Below are 26,875 nucleotides of genomic sequence, written 5' to 3'. Positions count from 1 at the left end.
ACGTGAGGGGGGAAATACGTCCACGTGACGAACACATAGCAGTGATGTATGTACCTGTGACGAGCAGTGACGTGTGTGTCCCCGTGACGACCATGGAGCAGTAACCCGTGTAAAGGACATGTAAAGATGACGTAGGTCTCTCTCTATCACTGATAATAGTACAAAATAAACTGTCACCCCAGTGTTTCCTTGGGGCCTTGGGACCATTACCAACCACATCTTGTTTTCTCATGCGTTTTAAACTGTCTTTACCACCAGTGACAATGACCATGGTTCCCTCAACCTGTGGCAGTCACCACTGACTGTCAATACCACCACCTCCTCCGCCATCCCTGGCCTGTCCTGTCTTGCTCCTTGCACTCTTGGCCTTCCCCACCTTGTCCCTAGACTCATGACCTGCCTCCTGCACCCTTGACTTTGCCCTAATGCACTCTTGGCCTTCCCCACCTTGTCCCTAGACTCATGACCTGCCTCCTGCACCCTTGACTTTGCCCTAACCTGCCCCGTGCACCGTTGGCCTATTCCATGAACCACCAGCCTGTATCTTACACCACTGGCTTACCCCAGCCTTCCTTCCTTCGCCCTTAGCTTGCCCCAGCCAATATCCCCCACACCATTGGCCTGCCTTGTTGTTATGCACTTGGTTGATTTGTACTGTTTTCATGCCTGGCTGCTGGAGTGTTGCTGGCCCATAATCGAAGCCTTTCCAAGATCCGTTTGGCTGCTACTGGACTTTTGTGTTGCACCTTTGCTTTGAGGTTCGTTTGTCCGCACAGTTTGAGTTAGGTTATTGCAATTTAAGTTACAGCTCTTCATCTGCCTAATGATGTTCTCACTTACCCCTTTCAGTATCATCTCTAATGTTCAACACGATTCTGTTTCAGAGTAGGAGTCTGTGATTATTCCAGTCCCAGCCCGCCTGTTGTACGGGACCAGGACATAGAATATCCTTTTCTATCTTATTAATGTATGGTCATTATCCCATGAGAGACTTTGGAGAACCCTATTGTAATTCTTGATATATCTAGAGCTTTTGCTGAGTATGGTACAGAGATCTCATTTTCCAGGCTTTCCCCAATTGGCTTCCCTCCCTGATTTTGTTGCCTCATAAGTAGCTTCTTCTTGGGCCGTTCTGTCTTTGTAGTTGTTGATGGATCAACCTCTCCCGCTTTCTCTGTCATCAGCGGTGTCCCTTAGGGTTCTTTCCCGTCTCCTACGTTCTTCCTCTTCTTTATTTTTATGGACGATTGCCTTTCTGCAGAAGATAACCAAATGGACTCGTATGCTGAAGACTCAGCGCTGAATTCTTCCCCATCCCGCAGATCTCTTTCATTCTTTCGATCTACGTCAGGTCAGGACACAACTTCCTCTGTAGACTTAAAATAGTTAAGTTTAATGCTTCTAAAACCCATATTTCTGCTTTATCTCTCGTTCTTAAACCCTTCAGAACTTTCCAGTCTCTTTTGATGGACTGTCATTCCACCATTCAATACAATGAACTTGCATGGTGTCATTGCAACATCTGTTTCGGAAACCTCAACGTTATGCAGCTAGCTAAGTCTGCCTCTAAGACACTGGAAATCCTGCTCAGATGCCATCATGGATTCTTCTTTTCTGAACAGTTGTTCCACTTATACAAAGGACTGGTTCGTCCTTGTATATGGAGTACTGTTCTCCTATCTTCAGAGGTTCTACCTCTGCGTCCTTGCTTTAGTTTGACATCAAGTCTTACAGTCTAACCTCACAACTTGATCCATTTTTCCTACGCCACATTGTTGATTCACCAAACCTTTTTTTTCTGTACATATCACTTTGGTTTTTGCTCCTGATAGCTGGGTGCTTCTGTCTCACCATCTTTCTCTAGACCACGTAATACCCGGCAAGCTACTGCGTCACATGATTACCATGTGGCCGTCAGCATCTCATGGGTAAGCCTGTGTGAGATCTGCTTCTTCCCTTTCGCGGCAAAGCTTTGGAACTCTTGCCTGTCTCCTCGTGTCTGTCCTCACATTTACGACCTGTCCCGTTTTCCAAGGTAGATTTTCCACTTCCTCCAAAATTGATTTTTTTTCTCTCTCTTCTCTTCTTATTTCTCCCTTTTATTAACCCTTTTCATATTTTTCAATTTAGGATTTATCCTGGATATGGACATATGTCTGTGATTGGAGCCTCTACCGTAAGATAAATTGCGGTGTGAGCTTTTTGATTGAAGCGTGTATGTGATTTGAGAGCTTTTACTGTTTGCGTGTGGCCTTTGCAGAGTTTCTTGTTGCTGTTTAAGATCTATATTCTCTCTCTCTCTCTCTCTCTCTCTCTCTCTCTCTCTCTCTCTCTCTCTCTCTCTCTCTCTCTCTCTCAAACACATAACGTTTCTTGCAGTCGAGTGTATGAGATCAGGGAGGTGTTTAGTCTTTGTGAAATGTGTTGCGGGATTCAACTTTGATGACTGCGAGGTGTAATGGTTCAAATGCATGTGTCTCAAGGGCTGACTTGAGTTTGTAAGCTTTTCAGGGTTTTAAATTGATGAACTAGATAGTATAAGTCCGAGCAGGGAGGACCATGATGAGATGGAATGCTTCAGATACCTGGCATTGAACACTGCAGCAGGTGGAACTATTGAGACAGTGGGTGGGAGGTGGAGACGAAGTTCATGGTTGCTGCAATGATTAGAGTGTAGAAGGAGAGGTTTGTGTCTCTTGGGGCAAAGATGGGTGTGTCTGAAGGCACAGTAGTCCCGAGGGCGTTGTATAGATTTGAATCTTAGGTCTCGAACGCAAAAACCAGATGAGGTGGATGTAATTGAAATGAAATGTCCGAGTTTGGTGAATATTGTGGAGGTGGGTCGATCATGTAGGGAATGACAGTGGAGGTATATGAACACAAATATAGTGCACTTTTCATAGAACACGTAATGCTCTCCGACTGCAAGGATTCGAACCCGGCCACATTTGCATGATTGCTGGGTACGCTTACCATATACCTCCACGTGTGACGGTAAGTTCTGTAAAATTGCTGACAATTGATAAAATGAGCCTGATGGGATATGACCAATCAATACCCCTTTGCTCATAGACGTGAGACGAAGGGTATTCGATTACTAGTAATCGAATAGTCATTTCCCTATTAGGAGCGCTCATAGCCGAGTGGTTAGCGTGCCCAGCAATCAAGCAAATAGTGCCAGGTTCGAATCCTTGCTGTTGGAGGGCATTGTGTGTTCTATGAAAAGTGCACGTTCATATGCACTATATTTGTGTGGATATACATATATATATATATATATATATATATATATATATATATATATATATATATATATATATATATATATATATATGTATATATATTATATATATATATATGCAGCAATCACCACTGGAAAGAGAAAATAAAAAAAGGTGAGTACTTTCGTTTATTACATCCTCTGTCTGGGGATGTAATAAACGAAAGTACTCACCGTTTTATTTTCTGTTTCCAGTGGTGATTTGTTCCATTTTTTTTTTTTTTTTTTTTTTTTTTTGCTTTGTCGCTGTCTCCCGCGTTTGCGAGGTAGCGCAAGGAAACAGACGAAAGAAATGGCCCAACCCACCCCCATACACATGTATATACATACGTCCACACACGCAAATATACAGCTTTCCATGGTTTACCCCAGACGCTTCACATGCCTTGATTCAATCCACTGACAGCACGTCAACCCCGGTATGGTATACCACATCGCTCCAATTCACTCTATTCCTTGCCCTCCTTTCACCCTCCTGCATGTTCAGGCCCCGATCACACAAAATCTTTTTCACTCCATCTTTCCACCTCCAATTTGGTCTCCCTCTTCTCCTCGTTCCCTCCACCTCCGACACATATATCCTCTTGGTCAATCTTTCCTCACTCATTCTCTCCATGTACCCAAACCATTTCAAAACACCCTCTTCTGCTCTCTCAACCACGCTCTTTTTATTTCCACACATCTCTCTTACCCTTACGTTACTTACTCGATCAAACCACCTCACACCACACATTGTCCTCAAGCATCTCATTTCCAGCACATCCATCCTCCTGCGCACAACTCTATCCATAGCCCACGCCTCGCAACCATACAACATTGTTGGAACCACTATTCCTTCAAACATACCCATTTTTGCTTTCCGAGATAATGTTCTCGACTTCCACACATTCTTCAAGGCTCCCAGGATTTTCGCCCCCTCCCCCACCCTATGATCCACTTCCGCTTCCATGGTTCCATCTTCTGCCAGATCCACTCCCAGATATCTAAAACACTTTACTTCCTCCAGATTTTCTCCACAGATTTTCTCCATTCAAACTTACCTCCCAATTGACTTGACCCTCAACCCTACTGTACCTAATTACCTTGCTCTTATTCACATTTACTCTTAACTTTCTTCTTTCACACACTTTACCAAACTCAGTCACCAGCTTCTGCAGTTTCTCACATGAATCAGCCACCAGCGCTGTATCATCAGCGAACAACAACTGACTCACTTCCCAAGCTCTCTCATCCCAACAGACTTCATACTTGCCCCTCTTTCCAAAACTCTTGCATTCACCTCCCTAACAACCCCATCCATAAACAAATTAAACAACCATGGAGACATCACACACCCCTGCCGCAAACCTACATTCACTGAGAACCAATCACATTCCTCTCTTCCTACACGTACACATGCCTTATGTCCTCGATAAAAACTTTTCACTGCTTCTAACAACTTGCCTCCCACACCATATATATATATATATATATATATATATATATATATATATATATATAGAGAGAGAGAGAGAGAGAGAGAGAGAGATGTGAGAGTCATCAGATATTTGTGAAGATGATCGCTATCACTATCATTCGGTTGTGAGAAAGAGGTGGTAGAATCCTTGAGAAACCTTATCAGTAAACGAGTCCATGATAGATTACTTAGTGAATGAAACCTAATCGAAGCTTCGTCGACAGCTGTCATGCAAGGTGGATGTTCTATCTGTCTCAGACCATTAAGATTTTGTTTATATTTTATTTATTTATTTTTTTGACTTTTCACAAGATGTATCATGACTTTATATTATTTTTCCTGTACATTTTTAATGCCAAGATGTATGGACAAGTTTTTATCCAGATATTTGCTTCTTATGTGGAACCTCCCCCTTTTTTTTTTTTTTTTTATTTTCTTGACCCTCTAATGGAGTATTGTGTTTTGTGGAATATTTCCATATTGTAATACAGTTTTCATGAGCTTTTTTTTTTTTCCTTTCTCAAAAGAAGTAGCTTTTTTTTGCCTGGTTCCAGGAAGTATTTTTTTTTTTTTGCCTGGTTCCAGGAAGTATTTTTTTTGTTTTGTTTTTGCCTGGTTCCAGGAAGTATTTTTTTCTTTTTTGCCTTTAGTACACGGACTTATCCCTCTCCAGGAACGTTTGCGTTTCAGTAATGGATTTTTTCTTTTTTTTTTTTTTTTTTGTATTCAGGGAAGAGGCACTAGAGCACGATAAAACTGACCGGAACCAGAATTATGAGAAAAAGGCGCAGATTAAGTTTTGTTAATCTGGAAACTAGATGTAATGAATTTTCCAAGTTTGTCAGATCAACATTAGGGAAGGAGTTTTAGTGTCCCTCCCAGAATGCTGAGAGTCTTTCCCTTCCCTTGCCTTTATAGCAGACAGTGCACCATCTCTCCTAGTATGGCTTACCCCAAATGCTGTATTGCAGCGTATCATGTAATCCTAACCTAACTCTCTCTCTCTCTCTCTCTCTCTCTCTCTCTCTCTCTCTCTCTCTCTCTCTCTCTCTCTCTCTCTCTCTGCAGCCCTATCGTAACCAGTGCCCTGTATCTACGCAGCTTATCTTGTGCTGATCTTGTTTCTGCTAACAATCCATTCCTTCCCCACCTTACCCCTTCTCCCTTTTCCAGTGGTCCTACCCTGTTCCCCCCCCCCCCTCCTCCCATCTCTTCGTCCGTCTGTGGTGCCTCTTGTCCTCCTACATGTCGTGTGTACTTTGCAGGTTTGTGATAGTGTAGCTGTAGGGTCGGTTATATGCGGTTCCACCCCGCTGGGTCGTGCCAGGAGAACTCATCTGCACCACCACAAGGTACTACCTCTTCTACCACCACCACCACCACCACCACCACTACTACTACTACTGCTACTCCTACCACTGCTACTACTACTACTACTACTACTACTACTACTACTACTACTACTCCTTGCACGTCTTTTGCTCCCTTATCCCTTATCACTACCTTGCGTGTTCTCATCCACAGTATTTTCTTTTGGTTTTTCAAAAATGACCTGATGTTCATGCGCAGGTCTAGTGTTTCCCCCATGGTTCAGTCTAGATAGTGTTCGTAAATGTTGAATGACCCAACAGCAACCACTACTAAATTTTCCCCACACATACATTAAGTATCCTGTACTTCTGTTAACAAATTGCACCTCCATTTAGTTAAACTCCCGAATATTTAGCTACTTTACACCTCCAAATTACCCTAAAGTCGCATTATTCACCTTAACTACTTTGCACCTCTTAACTACGTTAAAGGCTCATCAGCCTTCCAGTAACCATCTAAGCTTCTCTCATTCTCTCTGTATTTAACTACCCTCACCTATTTCGTGATTTGACGTGAACGACAATACACATCAGCCATAACAGTCGTCCTTTCGTCGTAGCTATCACCAGCAGAATAGATTGTAGCACCGACTATAAAAAAGATTATGGCTAGTCTGCTCTAACTGACCCTTCTTATCCTCCGTCCATGAAAGCATTATCACTTGCAACGCTTCAGTACCTAGATAAGGACCACAGTGCCCGCCAAAAAAAAAAAAAAAAAACGATAAAAAGGAAAGAAAAAATTAATCATAAACCACGAACGCCATCGTGCGCCACGCGCACATACAAACCACACAGAGCTAGCTTCTACAAGCACAGGAGCACCTCAGCTTTCACCACACTACTAGCCTAGCTAACACATGCGTGTTTTGCCACAGTTACAAGGCATCGCTTTAGCTGCATGATGTCTCTCTGTTCAGCACAATTCCTTCACTCACAAGTATTCACTTAGGTAGTCAGCATATATATATATATATATATATATATATATATATATATATATATATATATATATATATATATATATATATTAACTTTCCAAAAGAAGGAACAGAGAAGGGGGCCAGGTGAGGATATTCCCTTAAAGGTCCAGTCCTCTGTTCTTAACGCTACCTCGATATCGCGGGAAATGGCGAATAGTATGAAAAAAAAAAAAATATATATATATATATATATATATATATATATATATATATATATATATATATATGAATGGAAATTATTTCAAATACAGATGTAACACATTTGAACAGTGATCTTTTCATAACTGCTATCATTACTCAGCTTTGTTTAAATTTCATCTTTGCGTTAGACAAGTCATGTGCAGTTAAGATTTAGGATCATACATGAAACATATATCAGTATTGTTTTCTTACATGGTGTTCCGTAAACGTATGATGTATTGTATCTTTCCACCTACTACACCCCATATCAAGGAGAGAAGAGTTATCGTCTCCACTTCAGTAGTACACAAGATTCAAGTACCCCCTCCTCCTCCTCCTCCTCCTCCTCCCCCTCTTTTAAGTATCGTGGACTGATATATTTATGCCCATTTATCCTTACCGCAGCAGTAAAGAAACATTTACCATCACTGTAACTTTTTCACCCCCCCCCCCCCACTCCCTAGTATAAGCTCTTGGATATTTCAAAAATTTAGTTTCAACTTTATTACATAAATAATTTTCATTCTCTGGTAGCTTCGTTAGCTAGTACAGATCATTCCAGCATTAAAGTTTCCTGTGTGGATCATGTGTGTTCACTCTTGCCACTCTGTTCTAATTATCTCGTCAGTTGAGCACACTCCCTCACCCCCTGGTCACTGTCCATACACACTCACCACCCAAACCCGCTCGCCCGTGAAGAACCTTTGAAAAAAGCACCACTCATACACAGAGCTTTGGTGCATGATTTTTTTTTTCTTTACATGTTCTTTGCTGGATGTTCTCTGCTTGCCCGCTCGGTTGTAAAACATTCTTGGTTTTGTTATTGTGTCAGTTGAAAATGTCTATTTTATATGTAGTTTATCTTTTATTTTCTATTTATTTATTTATTTTTTTGGTATTAGTGTCGATGTCTTCCGTTTTTTGTTTGGCAATCATGTCACTCTTCCGTTTTATGTCGTGTGTGTAGCGAAGATGAATGGTATTATGCCGAGCTATATTAAACATAATATTAACTTTTTTTTTTTCAAATTGGTTGTTTTGAATTGTAGTTATGAAGTAGATAACCCGTCATTAGCATGCTTCATTTATGAAATAAAGTTCTTGTATCGCAAAGTAGCATTTGTATACAGTTATTTCCATTTTTACTAAGCATGTTCATTTCTATTGTATATAGAAACAGAGAAGGGGGCCAGGTGAGGATATTCCCTCAAAGGCCCAGTCCTCTGTTCTTAACGCTACCTCGCTAATGCGGGAAATGGCGAATGGTTTGAAAGAAAAAGAATATATATATATATATATATATATATATATATATATATATATATATATATATATATATATATATATATATATATATGCTGATAACCACGAGGAAAAATGAAACACGATAAGTCCCAAGTGCACTTTCGTATGATTATTTCATCCACAGACGATGTAATAATCACACGAAAGTGTATTTGGGACTTAACGTGTTTCATTTTCCCTCGTGGTTATCAGCAAGTACTAGATCACGGGCATCACCGCGACCTACTACAATATATATATATATATATATATATATATATATATATATATATATATATATATATATATATATATATCGAAAAAAAATGATGTTATTGTCATTAACGTGACCTGCATGTGTTAAGCCTGTTCGATAACACTGTCTCGAAGGATTTTTTCTTGTTAAATGAATTCTACCTCATGTTCGACGTGTATAGGTATCTCATTACTTGGCAGTCTAATTTTGATCATTCCCCAGCTTGACAAAGTTTAATTTTCAACTTGCCGTTGGGAGAGATTCCAGCGGTGCAATTTTTTCAGGTGGGAAGCTACATAAATTCACTCCTTGCGGCTAAAAAGAGATAATGCTTATCCCATGGAGTTTAGGTTCATCCCCTTTTTTATCTTCGTATGGATCGTGATACATCCACCAGTTGAAGTTGCCAAGCCACTAAAACTTGCTCTTCTCAAACATCCACTTGATGGTTATAATAGGGATGCAGATCTCCTTCAGCATTTAAAGATAATAACTTTGGTGGAAGAGGCGCTTGTAGGTGGTTTGAGCGTGGCATGATGTGTCGGATACGTCCGTGTTACAACTTCGAGTGAGGTTAGTTGGAAGTTGTGTAAGAGTTGCCAGTTGAGGTTATTGTAAGTGACTTTACGTAAATAAAAAAAAAAAACGTGGATGGTGCACACTTTCATTACAATGGAAATTATTTGATTGTTTTTCCTATAAAGTATGGTGCCATTAGAAGTATGTAGAACCTTGTCCGTTAGATCGTTAATTTAATGAGAATGTGTCTGCCTGATGGATTCTTAATTTATCTCCCAGAGGGTGAAGTGGAGTTAGGCCAGGATGGTGTTTGCAGTGCGAGGGGGGAAATGGAAAGCAGGTAGACAGGAGATATTAGAGAGCGAGACAATAAGGAAGAAGGAATACCAGGCAATGATGGAAGCATGTATTGGAGGAACAAAAGATCAAAAGGCACAAGATTTTGCATTCTGATCATAACAGTTGGGAAGTGAAATCGTTAAGTGGATGGAATGTAAGACTAGAAGAGGATAATGATGAGTGGGTTTGGAGCGGATGAGATAGGACAGAATCTGGCTTGAATAAGATAGCCACTTTAACATGACAAAGTTGAGAGAAATGTACGTGTATTTGACTTTGGTTAGTAGGTGTGTGTATGTCGTACTTGTGTATAAAGTATGTTTGGTTTTCCATTGTATGTAAACTAGAAAATATCAGTGAAAAATGTTTTAAGTGTGTGGGATTAGAAATATGTTAGGGAAAACGGAGTTAAAAGCAGAAAAAAGGAAAAGAGAAATTTAGGAATATGCAAGTGAACAGTTTGAGAAAGCTTGACTATCATGATTGTACAATATATAGGGAAGAAAGGTCAATGAATAGGTTCTCTATGAGAACAGTGGCATCAAGGACAAAAGATGTCACATGCAAAAGACTTAAAATGTTAAGAATATTAAGAGCTGTATTTGCCATTAATGTGAATATGTTCATATCTGGAAGTATATCAGTATTGGAGGAAGGTTGGTTGGTTGTTGATCTGGGGTTTAGGTCTGCCAAGGTCATTGAGATCATCAACGTCAAGTTATAAGCATTAGTCGAATATTCTTAAACACCTTCAGTTATACATATGTAAGAATTAATGAAATGGAAGTTTATCATAATGTGAAACTAATTTACGTAAAAGATGATTGGCGAATATATAGACATTCAGTCTTAGACGACGAAACAAATATGTTATAATTGAAAAGTATAATGAAAAAAATAAGTAAAGAAGACTGTAGTGTCAGAAGCTTATGATAAGGAATTGCTTCCAAAATTTGTGTGGAAACCTCAAAGGACATACACAGTGTATAGACACCGAACACTGAATCGACGGAACTGTATCCGAGAAATATCTTTTGCATTTGCAGAAAGATAGAAGGATGGGTTGTTGTTATTACAAAAAACACATTACCCGAAACTAACAAAAAGGGCGTGATATATTTCATACTTTGTGTCATTTCCTATTATAAGGACTACGATAAATGAAGCAAGTTACAGAGATGAACTTAGAGCCTCATCAATCCAAAACAGACATCATGGACAGGCAAATTTAAGTATAATTGAACATACTCCATTAGGTCATTTACATTACAGGTTAGGAGACTAGACAGCAGTATATGAGAGCCTTATGAGGTAAATGTGTAGAGATCAAGGTTGGACAGATTTAGTGTATAATATCTGAATATACTCTTAACACGTCTGACTCGTCTGCTTGATAATCGCATAACCCCCTAACATGTAGACCAGACGATGGTATACACTTTACATTGCTGTTGTAGGAAGGGTGTTCATTATGGCATATTACCGAGTGTACGTACAGTGGGTATCATGGGCTGGGATCAGAATGGGAGAGGATAAGCCTAAGGATCTGCAGTGGGTGACATCAGTTAAGGGTCAGCAGTTGGTAACATCTGGTAGAATTAGCCGTAATATCAGCTGGAGTCAGAAGTGGGTACATTAGCTGGGGATCAGTATTTGATAACAACATATCATGTATGGTAAGAAGAGTATTATTAGAAATGATAAGGATGATTTGATTTTCATAACTAGCCTAAGGCAAAATCCTGTTGTCTTGTAGATAAAATCAAATAAAACGTAGCATTGTGACGTGAGGTGATTTTGGGGTTAAGGTTCAAGTACGATTCAGCTTAGACAATCTTGTTAAGTTAAAAGTGCTACACAAACCTCATAGATAAACAGATAACTTTCTTATGATTTTTTTTAGAAAATATCTTCCTCGCATTATCAGTTAGGGGGATGCCGACTAACCAGAAAGCGGAATTTAGTTGCTGTAAAGGAATGATAAGGGGAAGTGAGCCTGTCGCACACAGCATTCTGGTGAAGCGAGCGATCACCATTGTATTTAGGGATGTTGGCACCCCAGACTCCCTCAGGGATTTTAGCATGCCGTAAGTTCTGCTAAGGGTATCAAAGCCTATGTGGTATTGGAATTCCATACAGCATTCTGTTGAGAATTTCATAAGGGGGTGATGGTCGAAGTCCGAGACGTCAAAAACCGTCTGATATTGGGATATGATCACAAAATAAGACAGCCGTAGTTCAGCGAGATGTAGTTACTACTGTCTTCACTGGGAAATTAATTGAGAGTGGTTATTGCATAAGGAAGAGCAGAAGTCAAAGTGAAGAGGTACAAGACGTTCAGAATTTTTTGAGGGAAACAAGTTATGAACCTTGTAAAATCAGTCCTCGCCTCAGGCTTAAAGTCTGCAGGAGAGAAAGGTAAGTAAAGTTTGCTCTCTTTATTTGGCAATAAAAAGCGAAATGCATGTGTAGTATTTTGTAACACTGTACTGGGAATAATTTGAAATGAGAAATAGCCTGCAAATTTTTCGTAGAAAGTAGAGTTTAGACAATTACCTTTATACATTGACGAAAATTAGGCAATTTATTTCCCTGAGCGACATTTTTAAAAAATCTAGAAAAATGATTTTACCAGACAACTGGTATGGTGTTAGAAGTGATATTTTAAGGGAAGAATGACTTGCACATATAGTAAATGCACTCTATCTCCTTAATTGTACAATTTATGTGAAATCCACAGGTGAGGAGGACTTTGAATAAGAGAAAATGAGTTAGAAACCGGATTTCTCACAGGTTTAGCATACACACCAAGCTTGTGAGAAAGAAAAAGAGGGCAAATGAGAGTTGGGGTGAGAAAGTATAATTAAATTTTAGGATTTAAGACATAATTACATGTGTGTAATGGTCGGAGGGAGTGCTGGGGAAAGAACTAAAATAAAAAAATAATCAAAGAAAGACAAGAAATCACACAACCTGACATAGTTTAAAGCAAGAAACCTGCACTATATTGAGACCAAAAGTAACCTAAGTAGGCTGGGCTAGCTTAGGTTAGGGTAGGTTAAATTTTGGTTGGTGTCATGTCTGTTCAAAATTCGTTGCGTTAACTAAAATGAATTCTTATAGATGCACTGAGATTTAGATTCTTCTTTTCAAATCTGACAGACTTGGGTAAAAAAGGTCTCATATATTCTCCATTACCTGCCTTAGTGAGGAAGTGTTTGGAACACATGACTGAGTCTTAGAAAAATTCTTAAGACCTTTTCCTTTGTTACATGTAAAAATTGATAACAAGGAAGGAGGATTTTAAGCCCTGCCCCCATACCCCTCTTATGTGCCTTCTTTGGCACACAGGATATTTATTTAAAATATTCTTTCTCCTATGTTTCTAGGGATAATTGTAAATGTGCCTATTAGATATTATTTTCCTAAATGAAATGAGATATTCTGTAATATAAACGAGTTATTATTTCACTAAAAGCCATATTCTGTTTCGGCCTGAATTTTTCCCCAGGGTTATCAGGATTACACAACTGAGCATGTGTATTGTAAACTTACCATGGTTCATATAAGGTGTGATGTTCTTTGAAAATGCTTAGATTTACTGGAGACCTTCAAGGACTTGATGCACATTTGATATGGCCATGGTTCCAATTTTTAACCAGTTCATCTGATAGCAAAGAATAAGAAATGGATTAGAAAATGTGATTTTGCAATTATGACATTTCATTTTTATTATTGAATACAGTAATATTTCCAATTTAACCTTTTGACTTCTGCTGTACCACAAACAGTATGGGATGTTTGTCGCAGTTGATTGCTAGTGTGCTGTGTAATGTCTTGGGCTTTTGAAAATTTTGGGCAAGATATATAGTGGCATAGTGAGTCAATAAACTACTTCTGGCCACTCAGGACAGCATTTCCATATCTTTTGTCTTAATTTATGAACTTGGCTGGTCAGCAGCCATCAAAATTCTGTAGAGAGTAGTACATCATTTTAGTGCTGCTTTGATGCTTTGAGTGACCGGGACATTGACATTTAGGAGGGCGTAAGGCATGCATGAGATAGAACAGATTGGGTTGATGTGGTATACGGTGGGTGATGTGCTGTCAACGAACTTAACCAGGGCATAGGAAGTGGTTGAGGGGAACCATAGACCACTAGAGGATGTATATAAGCAAATGAGGCTGTTTTCATCTGTTCCTCTTCTGTTTCCTGGTGCTATCTTGCTACATGAAGGTAGAGGGATGGAGTGAAAAAGATTTTGAGCAATCAGGGCCTGAATATGCAGGAGGGTGAAAGGCATGCTTAGAATAGAGTGAATTGGAACGATGTGGTATACCGGGATCGACATGCTGTCAATGGACTGAACCAGAGCATGTGAAGTGTCTGGGATAAACCATGGAAAGGTCTGTGGAGCCTGGATGTGAATAGGGAGCTGTGGTTTCAGTGCAGTACATATGACAGCTAGAGACTGAGTGTGAATAGGTCTTTTTCCTAGTGCTACCTTGCTGAAGCAGGGGTTAGTGATGCTGTTTCCTGTGGGGCAGGCTAGCGACAGGAATGGATGAAGGCAAGCAAATATGAATATGTACATGTGTATATTTGTATATGTTTGTGTATGTATGTATGTATATATATATATATATATATATATATATATATATATATATATATATATATATATATTTTTTTTTTTTTTTCATACTATTCGCCATTTCCCGCGTTAGCGAGGTAGTGTTAAGAACAGAAGACTGAGCCTTTGAGGGAATATCCTCACTTGGCTCCCTTCTCTATTCCTTCTTTTGGAAAATTAAAAAACGAGAGGGGAGGATTTCCAGCCCCCCGCTCCCTTCCCTTTTAGCCGCCTTCTACGACACGCAGGGAATACGTGAGAAGTATTCTTTCTCCCCTATCCCCAGGGATAGTAAAGTGTGTGGTAGAAGAAAGTTAAGAGTAAATGTGAATAAGAGCAAGGTTATTAGGTACAGTAGGGTTGAGGGTCAAGTTAATTGGGAGGTGAGTTTGAATGGAGAAAAACTGGAGGAAGTGAAGTGTTTTAGATATCTGGGAGTGGATCTGGCAGAAGATGGAACCATGGAAGCGGAAGTGGATCATAGGGTGGGGGAGGGGGCGAAAATTCTGGGGGCCTTGAAGAATGTGTGGAAGTCGAGAACATTATCTCGGAAAGCAAAAATGGGTATGTTTGAAGGAATAGTGGTTCCAACAATGTTGTATGGTTGCGAGGCGTGGGCTATGGATAGAGTTGTGCGCAGGAGGATGGATGTGCTGGAAATGAGATGTTTGAGGACAATGTGTGGTGTGAGGTGGTTTGATCGAGTAAGTAACGTAAGGGTAAGAGAGATGTGTGGAAATAAAAAGAGTGTGGTTGAGAGAGCAGAAGAGGGTGTTTTGAAGTGGTTTGGGCACATGGAGAGAATGAGTGAGGAAAGATTGACCAAGAGGATATATGTGTCGGAGGTGGAGGGAACGAGGAGAAGAGGGAGACCAAATTGGAGGTGGAAAGATGGAGTGAAAAAGATTTTGTGTGATCGGGGCCTGAACATGCAGGAGGGTGAAAGGAGGGCAAGGAATAGAGTGAATTGGAGCGATGTGGTATACAGGGGTTGACTTGCTGTCAGTGGATTGAATCAAGGCATGTGAAGCGTCTGGGGTAAACCATGGAAAGCTGTGTAGGTATGTATATTTTGCGTGTGTGGACGTGTGTATGTACATGTGTATGGGGGGGGTTGGGCCATTTCTTTCGTCTGTTTCCTTGCGCTACCTCGCAAACGCGGGAGACAGCGACAAAGTATAAAAAAAAAAAAAAAAAAAAAAAAAAAATATATATATATTCTTTCTTTCATACTATTCGCCATTTCCCGCCTCAGCGAGGTAGCGTTAAGAACAGAGGACTGGGCCTCTGAGGAAACATCCTCACCCGGCCCCCTTCTCTGTTCCTTCCTTTGGAAAAAAAAAAAAAGAAGAAAGAGGGGAAGATTTCCAGCCCCCCGCTCCCTTCCCTTTTAGTTGCCTTCTACGACACGCAGGGAATACGTGGGAAGTATTCTTTCTCCCCTATCCCCAGGGATAATATATATATATATATATATATATATATATATATATATATATATATATATATATATATATATATATATATATTCTGGCTCTGAGTGAAATGAACCTGAAGGGTAAAGGGGAAGAAGTTTGGGAATGTCTTGGGAATAAAGTCAGGGGTTAGTGAGAGGACAAGAACAAGGGAAGGAGTAGCACTACTCCTGAAACAGGAGTGGTGGGAGTTTGTGATAGGGTGTAAGAAAGTAAACTCTAGATTGATATGGGTAAAATTGAAAGTGGATGAAGAGAGATGGGTGATTATTGGTGCATATGCACCTGGGCATGAGAAGAAAGATCATGAGAGGCAAGTGTTTTGGGAGCAGCTGAATGAGCGTGTAAGTACATTTGATGCACGAGACCAGTTATAGTGATGGGTGATTTGAATGCAAAGGTTAGTAAATTGGCAGTTGAGGGAATAATTGGTGTACAGTGTTGTAAATGGAAATGGTGAAGAGCTTGTAGATTTGAGTGCTGAAAAAGGACTGGTGATTGGGAATACTGGTTTAAAAAGAGAGATACACATAAGTATACGTATGTAAGTAGGAGAGATGGCCAGAGAGCGGTATTGGATTATGTGTTAATTGATAGGCACGTGAAAGAGAGACTTTTGGATGTTAATGTGCTGAGAGGTGTAACTGGAGGGATGTCTGATCATTATCTTGTGGAGGCAAAGATGAAGATTTGTAGAGGTTTTCAGTAAAGACGAGAGAATGTTGGGGTGAAGAGAGTGATGAGAGTAAGTGAGCTTGGGAAGGAGACTTGTGTGAGGAAGTACCATGAGAGACTGAGTACAGAATGGAAAAAGGTGAGAACAAAGGATGTAAGGGGAGTGGGGGAGGAGTGGGATGTATTTAGGGAAGCAGTGATGGCTTGCGCTAAAAAGATGCTTGTGGCATGAGAAGCGTGAAAGGTGGGCAGATTAGAAAGGGTAGTGAGTGGTGGGATGAAGAAGTAAGATTATTAGTGAAAGAGAAGAGAGAGGCATTTAGACGATTTTTGCAGGGAAATAATGCAAATGAGTGGGAGATGTGTAAAAGAAAGAGGGAACAGAGAAGGGGGCCAGGTGAGGATATTCCCTCAGAGGCCCAGTCCTCTGTTCTTAACGCTACCTCGCTAACGCGGGAAATGGCGAAGTTTGAAAGAAAGAAATATATATGTATATTCATACATATTTGCCATTTACTGTCAGTTGACTGAACCAGGGCATATGAAGCATCCAGGGTAAACCATGGAAAAGTCTCTTATGCCTGGTTGTGGATGGGGAGTTGTGGTTTAGGTGTGTTACATATGACAGCTAGAGAATGGATGTGAGCAGATGTGGCCTTTCTTCTGTTCTTGGCACTACCTCGCTTACTTAGGAAATGGAGATCAAACAAAAAATAAAAATTCTGTAAGATTAAGATCTCTATGTCAATTTGAATTACATCCAAATTTTGACTTTTGACACATCTGTCATGGAATAAACAGGGAACAGAATACTCAGTTCTGGAATGAAAATGTATATTTTTGTGAGTTTTTTGGAAACACAATTCTTACAGCAAAGAACTTGTTCAGTCAGACAACTTTATGATGCTTTCCTCTGTAGCATCATTATATGTTACTATACCTACTCTTCCTTTCAGGATATAAAAGTCAGACTGAGTGTTTATATGTAATCATTGTGGAGTATGTTGACTATGTAGGAGAGTTTCTTTTTGTTCTTGGATAATCATTGTAGGCAGTATACAGTTCATTTACCAAAAAGTTTTCTTTCTCACAATTAATTTTAGATGTAGATCATTTGGTTAGTATTAAGTACTATGGTGCATGTTAGAGTGTTTTATAACATGAAACATTTTGTTTGCAGGTGATCTCACAAGGAACGGTGCAGTGAATCACTGGACGTATGCACTGAGTGAACAGTACCAGCAGAGTTACTATCCACAGTATCAATACCAGGGATTCCAGTACCATCAGCAGTCCTTTTACCAAGAGCAAGTGTATCAGCAGCAGCAAGTTTATTATTCTCAGCAACAACAGTACTTTGCTCAGAATTCATATACTCCTGTGCATCAACAGCAAAACGCTGTAGGTGCACAACAACAAGGTGGGGAAGGTGGTCAATGCTGGGTGTGTGGAGCAGCATTCCAGGATGTGGCACTCCTCCGTGATCACTTGGCACTCTTTCATGCCCATGTGCTCGTACAAACTTGCCATTTGTGCCCAGCTGTTTTCCCTAGTCAGACACTCCTTGCCCACCACTTCAGCACCTGCCATGTGGTAGGTGTGTCAGTTGGGTCATCAAGAACTCAGCAGCTTGTTACTGGACGTTCAGCAATTGTTACACCACATCCCCACCTCAGAGGAACAGAAATCCAGAAGCAAGAAAGACGCAAATTTATTTCAGACAGTGGAGAATCTCATAAAGGAGAAAAAGTAGATTTATGGTGCGTTCATTGTAGAATAAATCAGTTTGCAAGTGAGAGAGATTTTGAGGCTCATCATTTGGGTCACGTTCGTCAACGGACTGTAAAAGTGCGACTAGTACGCCTAAGTGCAGCAGTGTTGAAGAAGGCCAAAGTGGAGTCATCTCGAAGGAGACGTGGTTCAGGTATCAAGCTGAAGCTCAAGATTTCCAAAGTGGGTCGTGGACGTGGCCGTAAACGAAGAGAAGTGCGTATCGTTAGCAACGAGGGCATGAGTGACAGCCAAAACAGTTGTCAGGCACGAAAGAGACTGGAAGCTAAAACTCGAGAGCAGGAAGAGGTAGATGGTAGAGAAGAGGGTAGTCTACCTGAGGAGAAAGCGGAAAGTGGAGGTGAGAGTGAAGGAGAACAGGAAAGCAGTAGGTCACCAACAGAACCTCAGGGTACAGAGGAACAATTAGAACAAGACTCATCACCTGGGCATGACGACCTGGATAGTGGGAAGGAGCAGGATTACGAGCAGGAGGAGCAGGATTCTCAACAGGACAGTTCTGAGCAGCAGGAACAAGACCAGGAGAAAGAAGAGGCTACTTCGTCACAGCAAAAAGAGGCACAGGGAGATTATCAGGAAGCTTCTGCCAGCAATATCCAAAGTGATAATAGTAACAGTGGTTTTAGTTCAGGGTTTGGTGAGCAAGATCTCGGATTTGGTGGTGCTGGACCAAGTGAAGCTCCATCCTCAACTTATCAGCCACAGTTTGAGTCATTCCCCACCAGTGATTGGTTCAGTGATTACGAATCTGGACCAAGGATAGCCGCTGCCATGGCAGGAGCAACAGCAGCAGAAACTGCCAGTGAAAGCAGTGCTTGGGCAGGTAGAACAGAAGGAACAACCAATACTACTTATCCTACAAGTGACACTCCACCAGAAAAGAGTGCCTCCAGTCCTCCTGTTAATGGTGGGACAAGTGAGGGTGATGGGGAAGATGGGTTATTTAGTCAGGCAGTTTTGGGTCAGGAATCACCAGAAAAGCATGACCGCCAGGGAAGCTTTGAACAACTATGTCTTAATGATTCCTTCACTGGTCAGAGCCAGGATGATAATGAAGATCAGTCTCAGCAGCAGCAGCAAGATCAGTCACAGCTATCTTCACCACAGGATCAGCAACAGCAAGCTTCTGGGGTTGCAAATGATCTTTTGTCTGAGTTGGAATACCTGAATAATAGTGGTCAGTCCTCTCAGAGTTCCCAACAGGACTCTCAGCCAGGTTCACAACAAGGGTCACAGTCTGGGTCACAGACTGGTCAGCTGGATGGGTCACCTCATAGTGGAGGACCTTCACCTCATAGTGGGGGACCAGCTACTCCATCTCACCTTAGTTCCCGGGGCTCTAACTCAGGCACACCCACTTCTTCTAGTGGACAACCAACACCTCCTCCTTCAGACACATCATTTAGAGCCTTAGCAACCAGTCCCATCACTAGCCCAAATCAGCAGCCAACTTCGCCTTCACTCCACAAAGGCCCAACGCCACCTGCTGTTTCACCACTGCAGCAGCAGATGCAGTCACAGCTTTCACCACAACAAGCTGGTGAACAGCAACAGCAGCAGCAACAACAACAGCAAGCTGAGGTGCCTCGTCTTACTATTGCTAACAATCTCATGGCACCGACAACTAGTTCGCACATGATGGCAACAACAACTGCTAGTCAGGCTGCAGTTGGAGGTATGATGTCTAGGTATGGCAATCAGTGGTCACAGGGTGCAGGATACAGTGGTACTGGGAGTTATGCAAGTTTAGCAGGTACTAGTATGGCAAACACAAATATGTCAGGTCCTTTACGTGCCCCTCTGCCCCCAGGTGTTCCATTGCCATACCGGCCTAGTCCACCACCACGTGTACGAGGAAGACCACCCCTCATGGGTCATGTGGGTCGACCTCCTCTTCATCAGGCAGCTCACCTGCAGCCCTCGCGTGGACCTGGTCGTCCTCCAACATCATCCATCCTTCCACCGCCTCTTATGCCAGCACCTGGAGGACGTGGAGGTATGATGCCTCCTCTGCAACGTATGCATCAAACAATGTACCCAGGTCAAAGACAAGCTTCACCTCAACAACAAAATGCAGCTGGGAAGAGGCAGCTTTTGGGAGCTGCTGGTCACTCACCAAGTAAAACTGCTCGTCGGGAAGACATCAATGTGCCATCACGTCAGAAGGATAATGAATGTCAAATTATTGCAGTGGCAAACCGCAGTGATGGTCTACCTGTAATATCCAATGTACAGGGAGGGTCTGCAGCTCCTGGTAGCCAGCAGCGTGGGGCAGTTCCATCAACCACAGAGTCCACTATTAACCTCAGTGATTCCATTACTTTAAGTGTCAGAGCATCTGGTAGTAATAAAGATGCCCCAGCACGTGGAGAGCGTGGAGGACCTGAGGCTGGGGCTGTTGCCAATCTCCTTGCTTCACGTGGGATCACTGTTACACCAGCTGCTGGTGAACGCCAGGATGGTGCTGGAGGACGAGATGATCGCCGCTTACCTACAGCACAGGAGCTGAATTTATCATCAGCTATATCTGTGCACCCTCCAACACAAAGAGAACGGGAAGCAGGTGGGAGAGAACGAGATAGAGATGGTTTTGCTGTACCTCAAGCACCTGCTTCTCGAGGTGGTGGTTCAAACAGTAGTTTAGAACGTCCTCCTCGTCCCCCCACTGTGGATTTAACTCAGGATGTGCCCTCCTCTGGTGCTCAGGGTACTCGACACAAATGCCACCAGTGTGACCGCTCTTTTCCAACAGCTGCTTTGTTGGCAGATCATAGTCGTGTTCATCAACAACAGACACAGTCCCGTATGCCTTTTAAGTGCCACTTATGCACTGCAGGATTTTCTACTCAAAAAGGGCAACAACATCATTACCAACAGTTTCACCAGATACAACTATCCGCTGGGGATGTAGCTATCCCTATAGTAGACTTAAGGAATCCTGTCAATGTGCAACGTATGGCAGCCCTGGGAATCCGTTCATTCCTTCCTCTAACAAACCTCCAGAACCGAGGTGCTGGTGGTGTGGTTGGTATTCCTATACTAACCTTGGAAAACTTGAGAAATGGTCATATGACTTTACAGCAATGGGGTGTCAGTGATGTTCTTTCTCTTGGTCCTGCAAAGACTCTGAATATGCCCAGGTAATTGTTGAGGGTGATATGGCACTTTTATAGGTTCCAAAGTTAGTGCTGGGCATGTGGTGCAATTAAAACATTACTTTTAATTTTTTTTTTGCAGTGGTCATCAGTGAGGAGCAGACAGCAAAATTTTGCTGCAGTTCATCATCTCTAGGACTGGACAAAAATGGCATTAAGTTTTCTTGTCAAAGTGTACAAACCTGAGTGTGCATTGAAAATGCTAGAACTGTAATGTATACGAAAGATCTCCTTATATGTATGTATTTTTGTTTCTGGACTGTAGTTATACATTTTTTATACCAAATGTATTATTTTGATGTTTCATTGTTTTGGAGTGCCAAAAGAACAACAAAAATAAGGACTTGTTGAGTTGTGTAAATTATGTAAAAAAAAATTTTGTATATGGATGACTGAATAGAATGTGTACATTGATATAAACTCTATAGAATTTTGAATAATTCACTTTGTTCAGTCAACTGAATTAAAATCTTTCTGTGCAAATACATTCCTTATGAGAAACGACATAGAAGGAAGATTTCATAAACATAGCTTACTGTTGTGCAACTATAACTTGAGTAATGCATTAGTTCTATTCAGTTCTCATCTTAAGAATGCCTTTTCTTGTATTTTTTACCAAATGATTTGATTTTGTAAAGTGAATGTACAAATCTTTGTATATAGTTTTATATATTTTCTATAAATGTGGAAATAAATTAGAATGGACACTGATATTTTATTTTTTACCAATAAAGGTTCACATTGTACAAATTAATGGAAAATGGGAGAGTATAAAAGGAAATGAAGAGGAAATTCAAGTTGGATGAAACGGTTAAAAAATGGAAGCCAAGAAGATAGTAGGGATTTAGGAAGGTAAGGAATTACGAATGAAGCTGAGTGTACAATGTAATGTAAAGGAAATTTTTTGAAGAGGAACTTAGAAATTAAGAAGAGAGAATAAATTGTAGATATTAACAATTTGTCAGCAATAATTGCAGATGATATGAGATGGTGACCAGATATAGAATACCTTACTCCTAGATCCAATAGTTGTACTTAATTTCTTTAAGAGCCAAGCAGACATATTTATGAGTACGTGAAAAAACTAACAAAGATTTGAGGATAGTAGGAACTTAAGATAAACAACGAACTATGAGCTAAGCATAGTATATAGGTTAATGAAGAGAAAATTTTTGGAATGGAATTTCAAATGTAAAAGAGACTTGTATCCATGTTATTAACCCTTCATAGATTTTTTTGTCTATTCTTTTGTAATCCCTTTCAAGTTGTGTTATGCATTTTAATCTTTACAGAATGAGAAATAAACAGTAAAAAAGTAAAAATAGCCATGGATAAGCTGTGGCATCAGTATTATAGATAACTCTGAACAATGTTGTCGCATGGTTTGTTTTCTTGTGATTTTTTTCCACTTCATATTTTGATGGAATGATCATTATGTTTTTATTGTTGTAATCACCATAATATGTGCCTATACATTTTGGTATTTTTGAATGATAATAGTTGCAACATTGTTGTGTGGATCCTAGGCAAGGGGTATAGAGAGTGAATCTGTTGGAAATGAAATGTTTAAGAACAATATGTGGTGCAAGGTGGTTTAACGTAATGAGTAATAAAAGGGAGAGAGAGAGAGATGTGGTAATAAGAGGAGTGAAGTTGAGAGAGCTGAAGAGGATATGCTGAAATGGTTTGAACATATGGAAGGAATAAGAGATGTTGAAAAAGAGGCTATATGCATGAGTAGGAGAAGGGGGAACCAAATTGGAGATGGAAGGATGCAGTGAAAAAGATTTTGACCACTTGGGGACTGAACATGCAGGAGGATTGAAAGGCATGCACTGGATAGAGTGAACAGAGCAATGTGGATTGATGTGCTGTCAGCGGACTGAACGAGGGCATATGAAGTGACTGGGAGAAACCCCAGAAGGATCTGTGGGGCTTGATTGTAGGTAGGAGACTAGTTTCATTGCATTATACATGACTGTTAGAGAATGGTTGTGAGCAGATGAGGTTTATTCTTCATCTGCCTGAGGACTGGCAGAATGCATGTATAGAGCTCTGTTATGAGGGCAAGGGAAACATATGGAAATGTTCAAATTATTGGTTTATAAGTGTGTTGTGTATACCTGGTGAGGTATATGGGAGTATGGGAGAGTGGTGTCTGTGAGGGTGGGGGTATGCGCAGAACATCTGAATAGAGAGGAGCAATGTGATGGCTTCAGGAGAGGTAAAGGATGTGTGGACTAAGTGTTTTTAGGAAAGAGCATATTGTATGTGGCATATATGGATCTGGAGAAAGCGTATGATAGAGTTGATGAGAGGCCTTGTCTGAGGTGCTAAAAATAAATGGAGTAAATGGAAAGTTACAGAAAGCTGTTCAGAATTTTCACCAGGAAAGTGTGGTATGTTTGTGGGAAGGAAGGGAGGAGGGTCATGTGGTTTTTGGTGAAGGTGCATTTGCATTAAGGATGTGTGAAGTGACCATGATCCTTTAAGCTAATTATTGATGTGTTACTGGACTCATTTCACTCAAGGTTACCCTGCAAAAAAAAGATACCTTTGTGAGCCTAAAAAAGTCTCCCATAATATAAAGTGGTCATGTTATACAATGGAATGATTTGTGGGATTTGGCTGAAGATGGTAGGCACTGGTTTCAGTGCATTATACATGAGCAGAATGGATGTGTGCAAATGAGGTCATTGTTCATTTATTCCTGAAGGCACTTCACTGAGATGGGAGAAGCAGTTGTACATACATTTTTTTTTCAAAGACTGTCAACACAAAATGAATTTACAAAAAGGTTTTCTCATAACAGAGTTAGTTTGTGTTTCTTGGCTGGTTCTTATTCAATTTTTTAATCTGCATGTAAACTAAGAATACTTTTTTGCTAAGGAAAATTGTTGAGAAAGTTTTAGCTCTATAAGGTTATGCTGAATATTTTTAGACGCATTTCTTTCATTTTTTTTTTTTTTTTTTTTTTTTTGCTTTGTCGCTGTCTCCCGCATTTGCGAGGTAGCGCATAGTTGTGTTTTATGAAGTCGATAGGTTTTAAGGCTGGTACTGTTTAAGAAAAAAATATTACAAGACCATATTATGGCTTTTCCTGAACCACTTGCTAAGTTGACTGAAACTTGATATTTTCTATGAATAGTCAGGTATTGGACATTTCTGCTTCTTTTGACAGCCTCTCTCATCAGGGTTGGAGACCCTGTTTTGCAAAACTAATTGTCAAAGCAGGCACATATGTCTGTGCTTTTGATCTTCATTAGTTGAATGGGAATGAGTAAATGATTATAAATGGAGTGATGGATATTCTCCTCTTCAAATCTTGCATTTTGATCCATATGTTATTTTGATCCTTATGTTATCTACATGCAAAGGAAGATATTAAATTTTCATTAAAGTGGGTTTTTATATATTGTTGCAGTATTGTACATTTCTTAAAATCATGCATTTTGATGCTACATGTTACTCAAGATAGCATTAAAACAGATTTTTGGATAATGTTCAGGTATTGTGCATATGTTCTTCAAATTTTGTATTTTGATTATGCATGTTATCCACAATAGCACCTGAAGATGTCAGTTTTTTGTTAAAACAGATTTGGGGACAATATTTAGTTACTGTACATATGCTGTTTCGTTTTACTTTTAAGCTGTATTTTATGAGAACTAAATGAAGCTGATGTGAAGGAAATAATGAAGATTATCAGTTGATTGTTACTTACCAGATAATATTCCAAGTCCAAAATGTTCCCTAAGATGGCCAGGGTTACTGAAAGTAGAGAAAGGCTCAGCTTCTTTGAAACCACTTATTTTATTGAGACAACTAAAATTTTTCTTAGGAGACTTTATTTCAAGATGCTAGAAACTGAAGTCAAAAATGCTTGATACGATGTAGGTGTTCTTTGGTTGGTTGCTCTTAGAGTTCTGTAGATATCTGATATAGTTAATAGAAAATTGTTCACTTTGAATTAGTTTTTGGCTTTTTCAAATTGGCATAATTATTCCTTGGTTACTTAAGTTTATCCAAATTTCTCATGTGTCGTCTCATTACATCTGAGCACTACTGTGCACTGCATTTTATATCTAATTACATTGGTAACATCTAGATTTGATTTGATGACTGGACATTTGATTACCTTCAGAGTATGTGTTGGTGACTTTTTTTCCATACTATGGGTCTTTAGAAATTGGCTATTTCATTTGTTGTTTTATTTGAGATGTATGGAAAATTGTTCCACATAAGTAAGTTGGTGATATATTTCATTTACTTTTCAGAAAAGATGATAAAGATATCAAAGAAAGAGTCAGAATGTATGGAAGCATATTACTTAGGGTCTGAATGAAGTTATGAAAATCATGCGGTCTTGTGCCTTAGGAATTTATAATAAAGATTAGAGTAAGTGCAATTTGGCTTAAATATTTGAAGTTAAGTAACTGAGATTGAATAATGAATATAGTGATGTAGATTCCTGGGTAAGGTTGGTAACATATGTGATATTTCAGGTAACTGAAAATATATGAAAGAAGGATGAAAAGTGATTTTAAGTGTAAACCAGTTTTTAAATTTGATAATAATAATAATGATAATAATAATGATAATAATGATAATGATAATGATAATAGTAATAATAATAATAATAATAGTGATAATAATGATAGTAATAAGAATGATTATGATAATGTAAGGGTTAATGGTTAAAAGAAGTTCATTACATGGGGGTAACTCTCAACTAAGTTTTTTTGAGGTTTGCACTCTTTGGGATGGGGCTAGTCTCGTAGCATTCTATGTGAGCTTTTCCAGACGTTCCTTGATCCTAATTCTACTTTGAACCTTCCCGCCGAATATTCCTGAAATATTATTGGAATCTTAAGCAGCTCTAAAGACCTCCCGAATTTCTTTGTCAGACATTGAATATTATCCATAGATCATTTCACACATTAGAAAATGCATGAAGAACATTTTGAGTAATTGCCTTTTTCTTCAAAACTAATGAACGCAATTGCAATATTTTTAAAAGTTTTTGCAGTAATGTTTTCATTAGGAATTATGGACGAGCGGTAATGGCGGAAACGATCTAGTGCTAGTGCTGAAATTATTACAAGTTATCAACAAAAATGAGGTAATTAATGATTTAATTATCTTACACTATCTTCCTTAATGTTATTGGCTACTGGCCCAGTGGTTAAAATGATAACCCGTGTTGAAACTCATTTAGATTTCTAGGAATTGCTGTGGCTGAATGCTGCAGAAACAGTCAACACAGGATAGTATTTGTTTCAAATAATTTCATGGTAATACAGTATTATGGCTAGTATACTGCCTATTGTATAAGCTGTGATAAGTCATTGTTCCACACGAGTTGTAGTATGTTAAGTTCGTTTCGATATTTAGGTAAAGTAAACTAAGTTACATCCATTCTTGGAAAGATGATGGCCATATTTAAACATGAATTTCAAATACTTATTAAATTTCTGA

The 26,875-nt window shown here is 39.8% G+C and overlaps 2 protein-coding genes across 17 annotated transcripts in view; both read left to right on the top strand.

Annotated features, from left to right (window-relative positions):
* LOC139758043 (uncharacterized) overlaps nt 1-22,104 on the top strand; it is a 77,092-nt gene extending 54,988 nt beyond the window's left edge. For 10 of the 14 annotated variants that reach the window (XM_071679065.1, XM_071679062.1, XM_071679058.1 and 7 more), the window contains one exon: nt 17,632-22,104. In XM_071679065.1, the coding sequence (XP_071535166.1) occupies nt 17,632-21,386 (3,755 nt within the window). In that variant the 3' untranslated portion in view covers nt 21,387-22,104. Of the gene's footprint in view, nt 1-114; nt 132-6,001; nt 6,089-11,660; nt 11,755-11,801; nt 12,086-17,631 lie in introns of those variants that run through there. The other 4 variants (XM_071679069.1, XM_071679068.1, XM_071679072.1 and 1 more) reach the window with 4 other exon arrangements.
* Nucleotides 22,105-26,453: 4,349 nt separating this feature from the next.
* Nucleotides 26,454-26,875, top strand: part of LOC139758038 (tRNA (32-2'-O)-methyltransferase regulator THADA-like) — a 390,704-nt gene continuing 390,282 nt past the window's right edge. For all 3 annotated transcript variants that reach the window (XR_011714753.1, XM_071679049.1, XM_071679047.1), the window contains exon 1: nt 26,454-26,519. The gene's annotated coding sequence lies outside the window, so the exon portion shown is untranslated. The remainder of the gene's footprint in view (nt 26,520-26,875) is intronic.

Source organism: Panulirus ornatus, chromosome 29 (genome assembly GCF_036320965.1).
Source record: "Panulirus ornatus isolate Po-2019 chromosome 29, ASM3632096v1, whole genome shotgun sequence".
NCBI lineage: Eukaryota > Metazoa > Arthropoda > Malacostraca > Decapoda > Palinuridae > Panulirus > Panulirus ornatus.
Note: the sequence above shows the minus strand (reverse complement) of the source record. Positions and strands in the feature narration are given on the sequence as shown.